The 20,740-nt window shown below is 36.4% G+C and overlaps 1 protein-coding gene across 4 annotated transcripts in view; it reads right to left on the bottom strand.

The window, feature by feature from the left end:
* FOXP2 (forkhead box P2) overlaps positions 1 to 20,740 on the bottom strand; it is a gene marked incomplete at both ends in the record, with an annotated part of 302,479 nt that overhangs the window by 130,395 nt on the left and 151,344 nt on the right. For 2 of the 4 annotated variants that reach the window (XM_080701894.1, XM_080701895.1), the window contains one exon: positions 9,111 to 9,185. The exons of the other annotated variants lie outside the window; for them this stretch is intronic. In XM_080701894.1, coding sequence (XP_080558020.1) covers positions 9,111 to 9,185 — 75 coding nt within the window. The remainder of the gene's footprint in view (positions 1 to 9,110; positions 9,186 to 20,740) is intronic. 4 annotated transcript variants of the gene reach the window in all.

The following is a 20,740-nucleotide window of genomic DNA, read 5'->3' as shown; positions in this document are numbered from 1 at the left end:
GGTTAAGGGAAAGAGGCACAGGAGCAGACATCTATCCTGTGACATCCATAATAAAACAAAACTGCATGTGCTGGTTAACGGTGGTAAAATTAATCATTCCAAATAGGTTGGAGGCTTATCTAGACCCACAATTTCTCAATAAAATAATTTTGTACTGATTTTTACAGCTTTAAGTAACCAATTTACAAATTCTGGGGATATATTTTATAGCAGAGAACTTGTATGCACTGGACTTAGTGTTTTATCCGGTCAATCCAAACTTCATCCTAGACTTTACATGTTAAATGCCTCACATTTTGATACCAGTCAGAATAATGCCTTTCCTAATTTTTTTTTTCTTTTCTGCACCATCAGGTATGGAACCTAGAGGTATTCTACCTCCAAGCAAAACCCCCAGCTCTATTTTTTATTCTTTATTTTGAAACAGGGTCTCACTGAGTTGCAAAGGGCCTCACTAAGTAGCTGAAGCTGCTCTCGAACCTTGCTTTTCCTGTCTCAGCCTCCTAAATGCTGGAATTACAAGCGTATGTCACCATGCCCAGCTAGTTTTCTTGGTATTTTAAAATCAGGGTACCAAGAGGGATCCACTAAGTACTATCTTCACTTGATAAGACATGATATTTTTATGGCAGATAGTAAGAAGACAACCTGAAAAGCCATGAAAAGCCAGAGAAATTCTCAAGTTTTGGTCCTTTCTACAGAATGGAACTGTGTGTACGTGTGTGTGTGTGTGTGTGTGTGTGTGTGTGTGTGTGTGTGTGTGTAGTAAAATGAGCAGAAAATGATTGTCAAGTACTCTTTACATATTAGAGACTAAACCTGTCCTATGTGTCTTTAAAAATGAAAATTTCTACCTAGCTGAAGTCCTAATAAAGTAATGTAAGAAATAAATCAAGCCCAGAATCTCACTATTTACTCTAGAATATTTTAAAGGAATTGAGGAAGATCTTTAAAAACAAAGCCATCTCACAGATGAGATTGAAATTTTAGAAGTATACTCAACAAAGCACAAGTAGCCAAATGAAAATGACCATGAAATCTTTCTGACTTTCAAAATCTTTTCTTAAACTAAATATGACTAGCAACATTTGGAAAGAACTGAGTGAGGTCCTTATCTGGCACATATATAGAACTACAATTAAATACACAACCCCACAAAATTAATACATATGAAGAACACGTCAAGACAAAAAATAACGGTTAGATCATTAGTAGCTCCCCTTGAATTTGATGAATAATAGAGCCATATTATTGAAGAGCTCAATTCCTGACATTGTTTTCTCAGTTATAAAATAAAGAAGTTGAATTAGCTTTTTCATTCTCTCAGTCCATATAGGAGAACAATGTATGTTAGTTAAGACACCCTCCCCTGTTTATTTTGCCAATACAGTAACAGAGTAGTATCAAAATAGTAGAGTGACTACTCATGTATAAAAAGAAGAAGGGTCAACTTCTTTAAAAAATCCAGTCTCAGTAGAAGAGAATATAAAAGGTGTATAACATATGCAAAATAGGAATGAAACAACAGTAGAGACCGGTGTGATGGCGTACACCTGTAATCCCAGTACTCGGGAAGCTGAGATGGGAGGATCAGAGTTCATGGACAGTTTCAGAAACTTGTGAAACCCTGTTTCAAAATAAAATAAAATAAAATAGAACTGGGAATGCAGCTCAGAGGTAACAAAACAAAACAAAACCCCCAAACCCCCGAAGAGTAGATTTGCCATTCAGATTTCCTTATTTTTTATTTTATCTTTTAAATTTTGAACCAGGGTCTCACTAAGTTGCTGAGGGTCTAGCTAAGTTGCTGAGGCTGGCCTCACACCTATAATTCTTCTGTATCAGCCTCTCAAGCACTGAAACAACAGGTGTGCATCACCACATCCAGCTTATCCCATAATATCTTACTTAAGAGACAGCAGGAGGAGGTCCATTGGAGTAGAAATCATGACCTCAAGAAAAGGAAGGCAGGGACATTGGCAGAAAGAGCCTGACCACTTTAAAACTGTTTCTTGATGCTAAATATGAATAAAATTCCAACTTGTAATTCTGAATTTGGTTCAATACTTTTTTCATTACCTTATCAATAATGTGAACTTTAGCTTAAGTTTATTATCTTAAGTTTATTATCATTGTGATGAGGAATACAAGTAATGGAAAGCAAACAATTGTAATTTCCTCTAAGTTGTATAATACATGACATGACCACAGTTTCAAAGAATTTTGGTGTTAGTAAGTTTTGTGAACGCCATTGACTAAACAGTTAAGTATGGTATGTAGTTTCAGGTATAAGGTTTAAGATCAATGAAATCATGTGTTGCTTAAACTGACACTATGTTTTGACATCATATGAAAGATTCAGTTATTTAGAAAATTTTTGTAGCAAATAGTTTGCTACAGGAACTGTGCCAGTAGTAAAACTTTGATTCCATGATTTGCTAATCCTGTGCATTACAAACAATTCATTTGCCTAATGAAAATTACAAGTGTGAAAAGTTTAGCTTCAGTCAAATAAATAGAAATGAAGTACAAATAGAGCTCAATGAGAATGCATGCACATTCTTTATATAATTGATTACATAGATATGTATATGTGTATGTGTTTATATGTGTGTACGTATGTGTATACAAGTGAGAATTTATAGGCCAAAATGACTTGTTTTCTGCATCTTTTGTTATACTAAAATAAGATGATGTGAAAATATACAAGGGACAGAAAGACAAGTAGTAAACACAGAATGTACATTTTCTTAAGTGATGTTTAGAAAAACATAAGAACTATAGAGTGAACTGTTAGGAGTTAGTGCTAATTATTTTTCACATGTATAGAGACTATTACTAATAAATAGCTCATTACAAATACCTTAAAATGTGAAAGGAAAAACACAGTCTATCCTATAAATAATTTGACACCATAAATTCACATTATTGCCACATCCATATTCTAGTGTGTGTATCAATTTATTTGATGAAAAATATATTAACAACAACAAAACCAGATAACTAAATAAATAATCCTTTCATCAGCCCCTTATTTCTGCCATACTAATGCTTTGGTGAATCATCAAGGGGAGTAAATTATTCATTATAAATTTCAAAGAGCAGCCTCCACTGAAAAAGCTCTGCTTCTGGTCCTTCTTGGAGTCAACATCAAGAGAATCCATGGAAATCTCAAATATTGTGATAAAATAGAAGGCGAGAGGGCAATCACTCAGGAGAGGTCTCTAGAACACGGAGCTCAGGGAGTACATCTTAGCCCAGTGGGCTATGCAGAAACGATAACTAATACCTTGATTTACACCAGGAAAGAAAAAGATTAATGAAGAAATTGTATAAAAATATCAGATAAAGCTTCACAGAAACTATTCCATTTCAGATGAAGCATCTGGAAGGCTTTTTATATACAATTACTGTACTATATATTTAAGACCTTACCAAAATCAGCTGAAATGAAAACATTTGAAATATTATCTTGGGGTTTATTTTTTACTGAATCAACAGAGTATCAATACCATTAGAATAGCCAGTAAAAGTCATTTCACAATTAAACACGGGAAGTCACAAATCTAATTTATACTATTTCATAATAAATTCAAGTTTATACTACATATCCTACCTGGTGCAAATAATTAACTCTTTCAACACAGGTTTTAAAAGAACAAAAAAAGCAGCATTTCTCTGCTTAACTGTCTTCACCATGATAGTTAAAACTATTAACACTACTACTAAATAATAATCTATCTTTAACTTCTGGTTACTGTCTACCAACACATTTATAATACAGGAAGGAAAAAAAAAATGCCAGGCGTGGTGGCGCACGCTTGTAATCCCTGCACTTGGGAGGCGGAGACAGGAGGATCACGCAGGTTTGAAGCCAGCCTCGCTGGCTTAAGAGACCCTGTTTCCAAATAAAAATATAAAAATAGGTCTGGGAGTGTAACCCGGAGGTAGAGGGCTTCCAGGAACCCCAGTGCCATCAATCAATCAATCAATCAATCAATAAATAAATAAATAGAATACAGGAATGAAGAAAGGAGAGGTTTGGAATGTAGTGTCTTCACGTCTTCTAGTTGAATACATACATCTGAGAAGATAACTGTCTTGTGTTGTTGGAGATTAAACCTAGGGCCAGTCTACCTACAGACTACACCCACAGCCCTTTTTAATTTTTGTTTGTTTGCTTGTTTGTTTTGAAACAGGGTCTTGTTAGGTTGCTGAGTCTCCTTACCTTGCTGAGACTGGTCTCAAACCTGAGATCCTCATGTCTCAGATTCCCAAGTACTGAAACTATAGGCACGGACCAGCACAACCCACTATGGAGAATCTCTTTTCCTAATATGTTTGAGCCCTGATTCCTCTTGGCTGCTAGAAGCACATCATTTAGGTGTGGTGAGGTATGTTTCTGACTTTTGCTTAGCTATCTTTCACCTGGAAAAGTCACAAAGCATTTTGATAACAGTGATTTTTGTAAGTCACTATTCAGCTCAAATTAAGGAATATGATGAATTTCCTCTCAATGGGGAACACTGCCAACTGTTTTAGCCAGGACCTCAGGTACAATGTCTGATGCCTTGTTTAGCATTAGTACTAAAATATATATTTTATTTCAAACAGAATGGCCTCTTTTGTCCCAAGCCAAAGTACATTGATGCTACTAGACACTCAGCATCTATTGCACACTTCCTATTTGTTAACCATCAGACTAAGAACTTTTCAGGGTTATCAAATTTAATCCCCACCACACACGGTAGGCAAGTACTACTTCTGTTCTAATTTTACAGATTGAGAACATGAAACTCAGCAAGGAAAAGTACTTTGTCCAATATTCAATCTAGTAACTCCAAAGCCCCTGGGATGGATTATTTGGTGTTGGGTAGGGATTTAAATAAAGCCCAAAGAGAGAGATGAATTTGAAACAGAAAAAAAGAGATTCTTAGAAATCATTGCAATCTCTGCCAAAATGAACCATTCAGAAGCAGAACAGAGCAAAAGGCCCATGGGGGAAAGACCTAATGTGATCAAGGAAACTTAATTTGAATGGGCTACAAACCAGCTGGGCGAAGGCCAGCCGACGTTCATTTTTAGTTTGTAGATCCAACATATTTTGCTCATCAAAAGAGTCAACAAGATCCCAAAGATAAAACCTTAAGCATTTACTGTAATTTGCCTTAGCACTTAGTGCTAACAGGCAGACTCTGTAATACAGAATTCATTTAGGTGTAAAAACCTGTGGGCAGGACTAACAAAAAACTGCATTGCAGGTAGGTGTTAATGAGGTCACCTGGGCAGATGAGGTGTGAGCGGGGACCAGTCATGAGGCACTGAGTGGACTCACTCTCTTGTGCTACTACCTTGTGGTGGGGAAGCCAGAGATGGAGGTTCAGGATCTTGACAGTAAGCCATTCTAAAACTGTTTGCTATATTAGGAATATACATCAAAAAAAAAAAAAAAAAAGAAAGAAAGAAAAGAAAAGGCACATATCCCAGTAGTATAGTGTGAAAGAAAGGTAAAAGAAGTGAGGATTTTTTTTTCAGGTTAGAGGTAAAATAGACACCATTTGAAAAAATTAAATTTGAAAAACCAGCCTTGGAAAGTAATTTCTCACAATAAAGTGCCCTTAATCACATACTCTTGTCGCTTAAAACCAGAAATGAATGTTATTTTTGAGAAATCAAAGTTATAATAAGAATATTATTTTTATTAAAATTTTAAAGGTACAACTTTTTTTTTTTTCTGGTGGTATTGGAGATGGAACCCAAGGGCCTTCTACCTCCGGGCTACACTCCCAGACCTATTTTATATTTTTATTTGGAAACAGGGTCTCTTAAGCCAGCGAGGCTAGCTTTGAACCTGCGGGATCCTCCTGTCTCAGCCTCCCAAGCGCAGGGATTACAAGCGTGCACCACCACGCCCATCAAGGTACAACTTTTGAATCCCAAATATTTCTTGTAGGTACAACAGGAAGACAATTTAAGATTCTTATTTTAGGTATAGACAATGTAAGTGAGTTCAATCACTTGTATTACAATGAGTTGGTGGAGGCACAATGAATTTATTGTTTTAATAGGGGCATAATGTCACTATTGTTCGACAATGTGATATTAGAGAGGTATAATATTCAGAGGATGACTAATGTCTGATGGTTACGAATAAACCAAAACATCAGAAAAGAACTCTTCTGGAGTATATTTGTATTGCATTTTTTGTTAGTAATTTGAAACAATTATTATTATTTTGTGGTATTGGGGATTGAACCCAGGGACATTCTTTCTCTGAGCTATACCCCAACCCTATTTATTTATTTATTTATTTATTTATTTATTTATTTATTGTTTTGAAACAGGGTCTTGCTCGGTTACTGAGAATCTTGCTACATTGCTGAGTTTGTCCTCCTACTTATGATCCTCCTGTCTCAACCTCCCAACTACTGGGATTACAGACACACATCAACCACACCTGGCAACTCAATACAATTAATATATGAAAGAGGAAGGTATGATGGAGTACTTTCAAAATCTGTTTAATATCAAATATGATATTATTTAATTAAAGGCAACTTGAACTTTAATCTATATATGGTAAATATGACCCCTCTTTGCAATTGTTGGCACTTTATTTCAATTTCACTAATGAACTTAAAGGATTCTTATTTTTTTAAGTGAAGTAGGGGTAGAGAACAGTAAAAATTAATTTAACTTGCCAGTTTCAAACGCATGCCTGACAACGATGGCATTTTATTTGTGAAAGCTGGAGAACAATGTAAATGACATGTATGGCATTAAATAAACCCTTCCATACGCATTAAGTAAGGCCACTTAAAAAAAGGACTATTACCACGATTCGCCACTTAGTATCGATGTGAGTTTCCTAGGTGATATATGAATGAGGCTGGCTTGGGGTTCCCCTACTCCATCCTGTACCTTTCCTCTTTTTAGCCCACCCGTAACCCTATGGTGCTCCAGACTTAGTAAAGTACCACCGCAGGATATTGATACTTTTAAAATTCAATGAATATTAAAAGACAGCCATGCCCATCACATAGGAATTGTCAACTATGAATAATAGATGGTGTTTGTTTTAGTTTGCTTCTTGATTTTAAATCACATTATATAGCCATTTTAGCTTGCAGAAAGTTTATGTCTAATGCAATCAATACAGGAAAATAAGCACCTACTTAATAATATTTAAGTAGTCTTTCCCTTGAGTTGTAAAGCCAAGAAACATCATTTGGTAAAGCTACTCGGTGACTAATGTAAAGCATTAAGTGTGACATGCTGCAGGGATGGCCAGCACCACACTCCTCTTCCCCGCTGGCCAGAGCCCTGTGTCATCTAATGCTTTTTCTACCTAAGGAACTAAGTGCAATCTCAGCCCCATGGAACAACCTCAGATTCTTATTCAGCACGACACTCAAGGCAGCCATGAACAATTTGGCTACCTTTGGAAAGATCAAAACACTGATGATCACAAACTTGGGCTATAAACTTTGTTTTGCCCTCCAGGAAATGATATGGCCCCTGGAAGCTACTTCCTCTCTCCACGTCTTATGTTCATTCAGAAAATATGTTAGTGAAAAGACAAAGATCTGATGCCACAGATTTCTTTTCAGAAGAAAAGAGAATTTTCAAAAGTGGCAATATTTTTAGCTAAAGAAAAATGAGCAATTTGGCAGGCTCATGCTTTTGTCTAAGAAAAACAATTTTCCCACTGAATTTCTTTTAGGAAAAAGCGGTATCAATTAGGAATATGGTCCCATATTATTTTCCAGTCTATTTTTGTGTTAATCTTTATTAAGTTAAAGTAATTATGTTTCAAGTTTACCTTCATTTATTGCCCTTTAAACTATAAAGTGCTTAGAAATTCATATCATTTTCGACTTTCACTTCAATTTAGTGACATTGGTTCAACAAAACTTAGCTCCACTTTTAAATTTTTGCTATTGTTTCCCAAATATTACTATAAAGAATACTCAGGAGAGTCACACACTCTAGGGTGAAAATGAGTAAGACCTAAGTCAGATACTTTTAGGTCATCACAAATCTTCTATACATGGTGCTTATTATTAATCCTCTACAGGCACTATTTCCATAAAAAAATATGTTATTGATGTTCCACCTCTGAGTTTATTTTTGCATAGCAGCTATTATCTTAAAAAGTTTCAAATTTTCACAAATAACAAAAATCCAGATTAATTCGTCAAGTGTTTTTGTTGAAAAGTACTTTTTAAACTATGGTATGGAATCAGGTATTTCTTTTTAATTAAGAACACTGATTATTTGTTTATAAGAATTATGTGTCATATTCTATCAATTATAACCAGGAAACATGTATAGGGTAGATAAAATATATTTTGTGGGGGTCAGTTTAGGAATCTTCCACATTATTGAGACTAAACAAGTATACAAATTCTTGAGGAAAAATGTAGAAATTCTATATATTACACGACTTTAGAGATGTCCTAAGAATATAGCCGGGGGTCCATGCTAAATAGAATTATCAAATTGCTCTATTTAAAAATTCTGGAACTGACATTTCAGGATTACTGTTCATTTCCAAGGCTAACTGGTATGTGAACTTGGCCACAGAAGCAATTTTCACTGAATATTATAGTTCAGAGTATCAAGTTATTGTATAGTGGGAGAGTATGTACACATTACAAACATACATACACACTTTGTTATACCATACACACTTTGTTATATGCAACTTTACACAATGAAGAACAACAATTTTTGCCTAAAATACATACCGGATCAATCATAATCTCTATTCATTTATTTTCTGCATATCAATTCTCTCACCAAATTATTCCTAAAAGTTCAAGAAAAGCGTATGGGTGCTGCAGAATTCATATAATCAAGGTGAACTTTAATGTCATGAACACACAGAAACTGTGAACTGTATATTTGATGAAACATAATTGAAGTGAGAACACAGAAGCAACAGAAAGCCCACTAATTATGCCTGTATCTTAACATTAGTCATCCCTTGATTATCTGCACCCATGGCATGGATTGGCGATGGAAAACCACAGGTCGTCTATTTAGTAAGATCAGGTCCATGGCCTTGTGCGTAGTAGCTGAATTTCTAATTGCCCAATGTGACTTACTGCAAATGTGTTGTGAGGATGCCCATCACCAGAAGAGTGGCCACAGACACATAATTTTGTTTCTGGAAGCAATTCCTAGATTAAACAAAGAGAATCAGGAGTTGGCTTCTTTTGTTCCAGTCTTAAGGCTTATGCTAATAATGTACATTATCATTTTAAAATTTATTTGGGGAGGATTATTATCTTTGTAGGTCAACATACAAATGACTATTCTATCTATGCCTCACAATCAATTCTAGCATAGATTTTTAAAACAAAAGATAACTTAGCAGGTGTAAAGTTGAATATTCGAATCATAATGAATCAAGCAATGTCCAAAAAACCCAACCAACCAACCAAACAAACAAACACTAAAAAACAGCTGATCTTCTACCATGATCCTGTCTTAGAAATTTCAGTTCTTACTTTTAAACTAGAATTATGGGCAATATTTATAAATAATCCTATAGATTTAAACAGCACAGCAATTTGGGAGTATGGGATGCTGTTTGTCCTTAAAACTCAGCTATTTCCACTAATTTTGAAAAAGCTAAACTCTGGCTTGAAGTCATTTATAACCAATACCAACAAACATAAATCTTCCTCTGCTATGAAATGTGAGGACTATCACAATAATTTCTTTACCCTGACTTGCCTATGCATTATTATATGACACTTACTACCATTAAAATACACCTGACTATGGAGCTAACTCCATAGCATCTGTTAAAACCTGTTGAATTCTGCCATTTGCATTGAAAACTACTCTTCATACTCAAACGTATAGTATGCATTTTTAGCTGTAAAAGCAAAGTGATTATTTATTGATAAATGACATGGAATGTCATTTTTTACCTAAGTAGCATTAGACATTTCAAAGATTTTGTCTGAAGGGCAAAAGGATTACACTGCATTTGAATAGACCATGTGACAACACATCCTTAGACTTCATGTATGATATGAAAGGATGATCCCCATTTATAAGATACACAAGGGAAATTATAACTATACCAGGAAAGAAGAAAAGCAAGGGGGGATGTGGTAAGGGTGTCAGGGAGTATTTGTAGTGGTTTGATGCATGTAAATATTACATCTTATAAATAATTCTTTTCAAATACACCTCTGAAGTTCAGGGGCTCTGTTTAAGAAACGGATTGTATATGCTTTACACGGGTATATGCCGTTTTCTTCGAGGTAAGAGTAACATTAATTCAGACAGGAAAAATGGCTTCCAAAAGATCTCTCTTCCTTCTACTTCTTATGAAGAAGTATGTCATCTGATGCTGGCAGATGAGGACTGAGGGGAAATGTTCAAGTTGTATTTTACTGTCAAAATCCAACAAACACGTTTTCATCTAAATTATTTTGTCAACAGCCTTGTAGTACCCTTGCTAACCTTATTTGGCACCAGTGCATAATTAGATACACAGGGGTGTGACTCCAATTGAAGGTGTTGGCATTGTAGCACTCTGTGAAAATATTAACTATGAGGTTAACTCCAATTTTCTCTTCTTTAATTAAATGCACATGGTACTAATGAGGTAACCTACTGTTCCTTGATAGCACTAATTAGCTAAGAGGAGAGTACACTCTCACACTGCAATTTAAACCTAAAAATAAGGTTGAAATATGCTAATTGCAGGCAATTTAAAACAGTACAAGTTGAAGAACTAGTCATAATAAGAGAAACTGACTGCTTTACAGCTAGGCAGCTATAACTTTGGTTAAAATCAAAACAAGCTACACAAATTTTGGACTGCTATTTAACAAGGTCATAAGCATCCTTAAAAATGAGATGTTACTCCATATCATAACAATAAACCAGAGAAACAACAATAACAACAAAACCCTCAGATAGAAACTCATCAACATTAAACCAAACATAAGAGCCACAAGAGTACCAAAGCTGCTATGTCACTACGTGTAATGATGAATATTAAGCTCTACAAATAAGCATCCTCTCTTTAAACTCTTTCAAGAGCATCCCAATTAATGCAATATTATACTACCTGTCTCAGAAATTAACAAAACATGTGGAGATACCGCAGCGTTTCCATTCCAGTCAGGTGAGAAGGGATGGGAAGGAGGAGTCTTAGCCCATAAGGGATACAGTACATGAACAGAAAATTTTGAGATGATGTACAATGACCCAAGTATATAAAATATATGATGAAATCAAAAGTTATAGTTATCTTTTAAACGCTACAGGTGCCAAAGTACCAGAAAGATTTCATTATAAGAAGAAAGTTTTCCCTAGATTTCTTCTATAGTTTTGGAGCTCTGGGAAGGGAGTAGCTAGCTATTCCCTATTCTAAGCTCAAATGACTCAAAAACATAAATTAAGTAGATCTAAGTTTAATCCAAACATGTCTTCTTTAATTGTTTCCTTAAACATTTTCAAAATACTATTTTAATTGATAGACATGGAGGTAACTGTTACAAAAATCAGGATTCTGAAAGACCTTCTCAAGCATCAAAAAATTGTTATGTTTTGATGGGTGCAAAGTACATTTTTATTAGTTTTGATTCTTTAAAACTCATGACATATTTTTGTGAACCAGAAACTATGATTAACCAAAACCTCCCTGCCAAATCATTCCTGTTACTATAGAGAGAAATAGTACATTAAAATGATACTTTTATTAAACTATCCACAGGAACAAGAGAATTGCCAGTGCTCTGGGCTCACGGTGACATTTTCCTACCCTTGTTATTTTGCATACAAAATATAGATACAACAGTTAAACAATCAAAAGAGTTGTGCTAGCAATAAAAATAAAGAATGAAAAAGCAAAATCTGTGGAAAGGGAAGGTCAAATCTTAAGTTTACTGAAGAACAATAACTTAGAAGGAAAGCAACGCATTTGAAAGGCAAAGGCTTTTAAATAATTCCCAGTGAATAATTCTTGGAGTTAAAAGTATGTGAAAATAAACTTTGCACGACCATTAGCCCGTCATCGTATCTTGCCAACAGGTTTGGTTAAAGAAATTGTGCTTGGAAAAACCCACCCGGTTTCTTCTCATAACTGCCCTAAAGCTTCCTACAACTGAGAGAGACAGAATGTTGGCAAGAGATGCTAACAACCCTCTGACCAGCCAGCTTTCACAGACCCATGAAGTTGCAGGTCTGCAAAGGAGTAGCAAGACGAATGGAATCAGACAGTCACTTAGAAATGGGTCTCCTGGAGGCAACCTGACACATTCCAGCAAATCACAGGGAAACACAATGTGAATGGATGTTTTAAGTGTTTGCATCTGTTTCAAATAAGCACCAAAGAACCTTTTAACAGTGAGAAGGCCAGGACAATGTACTGGAATAGGCTTTCGACATTAACTTCAGAAGGAATCTACATTTCAGTTAAACATGGATCATTGTAATTTTCTGTTAAAACAATAATGAGTAAGTCATTTAGTGTTGAAAATCAGAATACTGGCTCTGGAGACAGTCTGTCGGGTTCAGATTCTGACTCAACACTTATTAGTGGTGTGACCTTGACCAAGATACTTAGCTTCTCTTGGCCAATCTCTGTAGAAAGGGGGTAATAGGAAGTATGTGCAAAGTTCTATACATACATAGAATTGTAAAGTTCTTAGGATAGTTCTGGTACCTGTAAGCCTAATAGTTGTTAACAATGAAATTAATATTAGCTATCATTATGTCTTCAGAATAGCATTTAATTTTTTAAAAATAACCATCGAAATCCTACTGTATATAAAGCTTTTACCCACTATGAAGGATGGAAAAATGTCCAAAATATTGTATTTGTATTTGAATAGTTTTTAATCTATTTATAGACTTCATAATACCAATCAAACTTTCCTCCACCTGAATCAAATATTTTTTTTTTCTCTTTAGAAACCTGGTGCAGCAAAGCAAGAATCTATCATGGGATGGTGTGTTTGCATGATAAGAAAGAGAATATATTTTGTAGAAGGTGCATTTTTCAATAGAAAAACAGATGTTATATACTGATCTTCCCTGAGAAATGAAAATGTTTAAAATAATAATTTGTTTCCTGAAGTTGGCTGAAAGGATATTCAATTTTTTTCTCTAACAAATGTTTCAAATTTTGTGTCTTATAGTATTTGGGGTAGAGTTATATCTGAAATAGCATAGTGGTCTCCACTTTGAAAGAACTAAAAGGAAAAAGTCAAAAATATGGATTTTTTTTTGCTTTGTGTAAAACAAATCAAACTTCAAAATAACAGAAAAAATAAATGACTAAGCCGGGCGTGGTGGTGCACACTTGAAATCCCAGCATTCAGGAGGCTGAGACCGGAGGATCACTGTGCATGGACAACCTCAACTACTTCGTGAGGCCCTCCACAACTTAGTGAGACCCTGTTTCAAAATAAAGAATAAAAAATAGGGCAGGGGGTGTAGCTCAAAGGTCGAATGCCTCTGGGTTCTATCCCCATACCCGCAAAAATAAATAAATACATACATACATACATACATACATACATACATACATAAATGGCTAGATGGGTGTTGTGGCATATGCCTGTAATCCCAGTACTTGGGAGGCTGAAACAGGAAGATAACAGGTTTGAGATCACCTCAACAACTTAGCCAGACCCTTCACAACTTAGTAAAAGCCTGTTTGTTTGTTTTTGTTTTATTTTTTATTTTTTTGGTGGTACTGGGGTTCCTGGAAGCCCTTCTACCTCCGGACTACACTCCCAGACCTATTTTATTTTTGGAAACAGGGTCTCTTAAGCCAGCGGGCTGGCTTCGAACCTGCGCAATCCTCCTGCCTCCGTCTCCCAAGTGCGGGGATTACAAGCGTGTGCCACCACGCCCGGCTTGTTTTTGTTTTTAAGGATCGGTGGTGTAGCTCAGAGGTAGAAAGTCCCTGGGTTATTTTTCCAGTACCATGTATTAAAGGAAAAAGAAAGAAAGAAAGAAAGAAAGAAAGAAAGAAAGAAAGAAAGAAAGGTAAGTTCGATTGGATTTTCTTCCACTGTAACTATTTCATTCTTTGATTTAGTTTTTTGTTTTTAGTCTATTCATCATCCTGATGGATACCATCTCCATAGGCATTGTGATTATTGGGTGGTATTAGGATGACACATGTTGGCTTTGCAAAATCAGCCTACTTTATCCTTTCCTAGCCTCCTCTGAAAAGCAGATTACAAAATGTGCAGGTCTGACAGAGGAGGTTAACAAAGAGAGCCAGTGTCTGGAAAGCATCAGTGTTTAGTATTTCATAAGTCCAGTGGATCAGAGTAGTTGCTATATTGTTTGGAGTCAACAAGAAGAAAGGACCATGTTCCTCAGAGAACTAAATCAATATGGGCATACAGCCAAAGAATTTTCAGTCCTTATTAGAAGTAGTTTTCCTTACCCCATTTCTTTCTGTGGCACAGAGAGACTCCAAAAGCCTCAAATTACAAATACTGAGAAGGACATGGTGTAGCTATTAAAGATCATTTTAATAAATATCTTAATATTTGTTAAAATGGAGGGAAAAAAGTCCAGGCAGTTGAAATTATTTATAAAAAGACATAATATTATTTATTTATTCAAAGGCCAGTGTGCTGGTATATTCTATTGTACAAATTCTCCAATGTTGGTATGGAAATGAATCTCAGGAGAAGCTTGTTACAAATGCAGATCCAAAGTTGCAGTTCTTAGAGATTTGGACTCAAAATATTCAGGCTGGAGTGCAAGGATATGCATTTCATAAATGTCTTGGTGACTGTGACTTGTAGCTTCAGTGATCCTACTTCAAGAAATTTTGTGCTCTGTTCAAGACATTTTTTATTCCTTTATTATATTATTCAGTCAGTGAATACTCAGTACCTAATATAAACTATATTCTATACCCATGCATGTGAAAGGGAATGACCGTCGTCTCTGCTTCCAGAGAAGAGTAGAGAAAACAGCCTTGTAAGCCAGGATATAATAATGTAAGTGTCACTTTCAGGGACTTCACATGTTTTTGTTTTTGTTTAGTATCCTGAACTTCTCTGGAAATCTGGTAAAACCTAAAATTATCTATCTCAGAAGAAAATGTAGCTCCATCAATAAGATTAGAATGGAAAGCAATTATATTGAAATTAGATTTTCAAAATAGTTAGAAATTATATTGGTGAAGTAGTAATAAGTATGCTTCCTTACTAATGCATTAAATAAAACATATAGTGGCAGGTTTAAGAACCACTATAATTTTGAGCAGTAGCAATATTTCCAGATATTTTTGTCAACTGTGATAAGCTATGAAAACATCTTCAATTTCTTTTGGTGACAGCCTCATAGATATTGCTAATATTACTGCTGGGGTTTGTTGTCTCCATTCATAACACAAGAAAATATTGAGTATTTATTAGATAGGAAAATGAGAATAGTTTTTTCCTTCATTTGAGTTCACAGACCTCCTGAATCCTACCTACGGATCACAGGTTATGACTGCCTGCAGACAAGACCAATATACTGCTGAACAAATAAAAAGAACAGTTTGATCACATTCAAAGAAGCCATCTTTCATCTGACTCTCAAAGAAAGGGTAGGAATTTATTATTTGAAAAAAAAAGTGAAAAGGAAGAAAAGGAGAATCCAAAGGAGTGTGCCTAAGAAATGTGATGTGATGGCCTTGGTATTCCAAGAGGATGGCAGAGGTAGTACTGTTACCTCAGCAGTAATATCGGCAGGATCTATAAAGTCGTCATCAAAATAAATGAGAGATATTAACTGATTATGGCTCAGGGTGGAAGGATCAGGGCTATGAGGGTTCTGCACATCACAGAGAATTCTGTTATGTCCTAAGTAAAGGGGGTTTTGCGGAATTTTTTGAAGGAGGTGAATGAAAAGCATGAACGTGTGAGTTTACATGGCAACTGGCTGGCTGTCTATGATGCCTAAAGACCCAACAGATAATTACTTTTGCCATGAGCCAAAGCAGTAGCTGTGGATTGAGAGAATGCTCAGTTTGAGAAAAGGCCGATTTTAGAGGATGTGGACACTACCTGAGTGCTAAGTACAGCATGAGGATAAGGGGCAGGAGACAGAGTGATATCCCTGTGACATCCCCAGCAAGGTAAGGTGATGCAAAGACAACCTTAAGAAATAGAAGAGAATTCACATCATTTGAAAATGCTAAATTATGGTTGGCATACAGAAAAGCTTCTGATTATGTCATTTGCAGGGAAATGAATGGAAATGGAGAGCATTATGCTAAGTGAGACTAGTCAGTCACAAAAAGTAAAAATTGGATGCTCTCCCTAATATGGGGAAGCTAGGGAGAAAATGGGTCATAGGAGAAACTCTAGATAAAGGAGAAGATTCTATAGATGAGCCAACAAGGTGACCTAACTGAGGGGATGGGAGGGGGGAAGAAGAAAATTCCCTAATGCACATGATGTACATTCATAAACATATGAAAGTCAATCACTAAGCCAAACGTGAGAAGGAGGGAGGGGGGAAGAAATGGGGTGGGAATTGGGGAAGGGCCAAATGAGTGACGTATGCATGCGTGTCTCTACCATATTGTACCCCATATTGTGACTACAATGCACTAATAAAAATAAATAAATAAAAGAAAATGAAAATGCTAAATTAGAGGAGACAGCAGAGTACCCTAGGTAGATGTATCTAACAGACCTTTGAGTATGCAAGCCTTAAATCCAGGAGATAAAGTCAGATATTCAGAGTACCCTAGGTAGATGTATCTAACAGACCTTTGAGTATGCAAGCCTTAAATCCAGGAGATAAAGTCAGATATTCAAGACTGAGAGTAACCACTGCACTGGTAATACTGCAGGAAGTAGAAAAATTCCAACAGTGAGACCATCTAAAGGGGCAGTTCTGAGCCGGGCGTGGTGGCGCACGCTTGTAATCCCCGCGCTTGGGAGGCGGAGACAGGAGGATTGCGCAGGTTCGAAGCCAGCCGCGCTGGCATAAGAGACCCTGTTTCAAAAATATAAAATAGGTCTGGGAGTGTAGCCCGGAGGAAGAAGGGCTTCCAGGAACCCCAGTACCACCAAAAAAAAATAAATAAAATAAATAAATAAATAAATAAATAAATAAATAAAGGGGCAGTTCTAGGCTAGTACTCCCATCATTGTGGAATACAGGATTTATGCTGCTGCTGGACTCTACCTCCATGAACTTTTGATTTAATTGGGTTGGGACAGAGACCAGGCATATTTAAAAGAAATGAGCACCCAACTAATGCTAATGTGCACTCACTGATCTCAAAGTTTTATAAGAAGTTATATACAGAAGATGAGAAAAGACAATACAAGACAGAGAAGAGAAATGGTCAGAGAGGTGGCATCAAAAGTCTCAAATGAGACTTCCGGGAAGATGGCGACCAAGAAAAGCGGGGCTTAAGAGCCAGCTAACAACCAATCTCCATTACCACAAAATCAGCGCCTTTCATAGCCAGAAAACACCATCACCAGAAACAAAAAAATCACCAGGCTCCAAAGAGAAAGCGGACTGAGAACAGAGCTCAGAGCCACAGAGGAGATAACCGGCCTCACGCCCGAGGACGTGGCAGCAGCGCCATACTGCCGGCGGCAGCGGCAAATTCACCGGACGGCTACAGCAAGCCGAGGTGAGCCGCTGCGGAACAGCCAGGTGGGATTTCTCGCTGCAGGTAAAATCTAAAGCTCCCAGTGGCTGAGCTCAGCATACGCCGCAGGGATTCAGAGTGGAAATCGAAACCAAGAAGAGATACACCAGCCTCACGGCTGAGGGTGTGGCAGCGGCGCCATATTGCCACCTGCGGCAGCAGCAGAGAATTCACCGAATCCAGTACAGCTACATCTGCGTACTCAAGAACAGTGAGTCAAATTGCGGGCCACAGAGGAGAAATCCCAGTACTGTACTCCCTGGGACTTGACCCAGTGGGGGAGGGGTGGTGGCAGAGATAACACACCATAGGAGAATGTGCAACCTGGCACCCCCCCACAGTCTAAAGCAGCCTCTATTGACTCTCTGGGTCGGAGACTCTGTGATACAACCCAGTAAAGAAGTAGTGGGGTCTGAGATACTACTGACTCGAGATCCAGAACACCTTAAGTGAAGTCATAGTGACCCAAGGGAAGAACCCAGAGAAGGCACAAACTTCCGAAATCATGGGAAAAAGGAATAATACTGGAGCAATGAATGCCCACAACCCTACAACATCAGAACCCGATAAAACAGAAAATCAGAGATTTCTAGAAGATCAAATCAGGAAAATAACTGTAGAAATAATAGAGGTGCTTCGAAAAGAACTCAGAGAGAGCCAAAAAGAGATAAAGGATGCAATTAATGAAGTAAAGGCCTCAATTCAAAGCACACACAACCGATTAGACCACATGGAGAACAGAATCTTGCTCTTAGAAGATGATCATTCCAAAAATGAACGCATAGTTTCTAATCTAGGAAAAAATATCCAACAGCAGGAATCTGATATTGAAGAAATATGGGCCCATTTAAGAGAGCTAACCTAAGAATAATTGGAATAGAGGAGGGGAAAGAAAGTGAAACCAAAGGGATCAACAATCTCTCCAAGGAAGTAATAGCAGAAAATTTTCCAAACATAGAGTAAGAGGTTGATACACAGGTCCAGGAAACTTATAGAACTCCCTTTAGACAGGATCGGAGAAGAGGATCCCCACGCCACATAATTGTCAAAATGACCAATGTGGAAGCCAAGCAGAGAATCTTAAAGGCAACAAAAACAAAGGGCCAAGTGACATTCAGAGGCAAGCCAATTAGAATCACTCCAGACTTCCCAAACCAAGTCATGAGAGCCAGAAGGGCTTGGAGTAACATATTCCAAACTCTGAAAGAGAACAACTTCCAGCCAAAAATTTCCTACCCAGCAAAACTTTCTATCAAATTAGATGGAGAAATAAGAAGCTTCCATGACAAACAGAAACTGAAGGAATTTTTGTCTTCAAAACCAGCACTAGAGAAAATACTCAAAGAGATTAACTACAAAGAAGAAATAGGTAACACACACCAGAACCAGAGAAACAAGAGTTTCCATCCAACAGTCAACTAAGATTGGTTATCTGTGGAGATTCATTACTTATGTTAGTCTTTTACCTATCTCTAAATGGTATTGTTTGCCTTTATTGTTAATTTTTAGGATTTCTAGTTGGAATATTAATATACCTTCAGATATAGCATTTGGAAATATTTTATCCCATTCTATTAGTAACTGTTAACTCTGTTTACATTGTCTTTGGATATACAATATTTTTTTTAATTTTTTAGGGAGTTTGTATACTCTTCTGTTGCCTGTGCCATTGAAATCATATCCAAGAAATCACTGCCAATTTCAGTGTTGTGAGGTTTTATGACCTACATTTTCTCCTAAAAGTTTATAGTCTTAAGATTTATATTTAGTTCTTTTATCTATTTTGAGTTAATATTTGTATATGGGATTAGGTAAGGGTCCAACTTTATTCTTTTCCATGTAATTATTATTTTTCAACAATATTTAGTTAAAATATTATTATTTCTACCACCAAATGTTCGTGGAAACCTTGTCAAAAATAACTTGACAATATAGGGAAGAATTTAGCTCTAGGCTTTTATTTAACTCCAATGGTTTATATATCTGCCTTTAGAATAGTAGTGCACTGTTTCAATTATTGTAGCTTTACATGGTTTGAAATCAGAAAATATATATCTTCTAGCTTTGTTCTTTTTCAAGATCGTTTTGGGTATCTAGAGTCCATATTCCATATTAGGATAGAGTTTTTTTCTGAAAAATAAATATATAAATATATGATATTTTCACCTAAAAAAATAGAAAAAAATATTCTCTGGTAAGAAAGAAAGTAAAAAGAAATATTGAAATGTTATCTTTAAGTCATCAAAAGCTTGGTATCAGACAAATGAAACTGTTATGTGAGATTATCATTTTTAATTTTGGATAAATTGCTATAATACTAGATGTCAACCACTAAGCCAAGCATGGGAGGGAGGGATGGGGAGAGAATGGGGTGGGGATCGGGTGGGGGCTGACTGGGCAATGTGTGCATGTATGTCTACAAAAGTTTGTATCCCACTATGATGTATGAATACAGTGCACCAATAAAAAAATAAAAATAAAAATAAAATAAAATAAAATATTTATTTAAAAAAAGTCTCAAATGAAAAAAAAAAACTCTCAAATGTTTTGACAGGGTCCATAAGGGTGAAAATTAAGTGCAATTATTTCAGGCCATCAGTGATAGCCAACAGAACTATTCCAGAAGGATATACAGGAGAGAAACTGAACTATGATATGCAAAAGAAGGAAAAAAAGTTAAAGTGTCAACAGTTTTTCCAAAAGTTCAATGAGGAAGAAAAGGACTGTGTGTGTGTGTGTGTGTGTGTGTGTGTGTGTGTGTGTGTTCTAAGGATTAAACCCAGGGGAGTTCTACCTCTGAGCTATACTCCGAGCAATATTTTTCTTTTGATTCTTAAACAGCATCTTGCTAAATTGCTGAGGCTGGCCTGAATCTATGAGCCTGTCTCAGCCTCCAAGATATTGGGATTACAGGCATGCATCACCAAAGCCTAGCTGGTGTTTTTGTTTTTAAAGGTAACAAGACTCACTGAAAAAAATTGAAAACTTTGATGATTCAGAAGTACAAGAGTGCAGCTGATGGGATAAAGTCCTGCAAGACAAAGGCAGCACAGGAATAGGTGGAGATATTAC

Source organism: Muscardinus avellanarius (genome assembly GCF_963383645.1).
Source record: "Muscardinus avellanarius genome assembly, chromosome: 9".
In the NCBI taxonomy this organism is placed as follows: domain Eukaryota; kingdom Metazoa; phylum Chordata; class Mammalia; order Rodentia; family Gliridae; genus Muscardinus; species Muscardinus avellanarius.
Note: the sequence above shows the minus strand (reverse complement) of the source record. Positions and strands in the feature narration are given on the sequence as shown.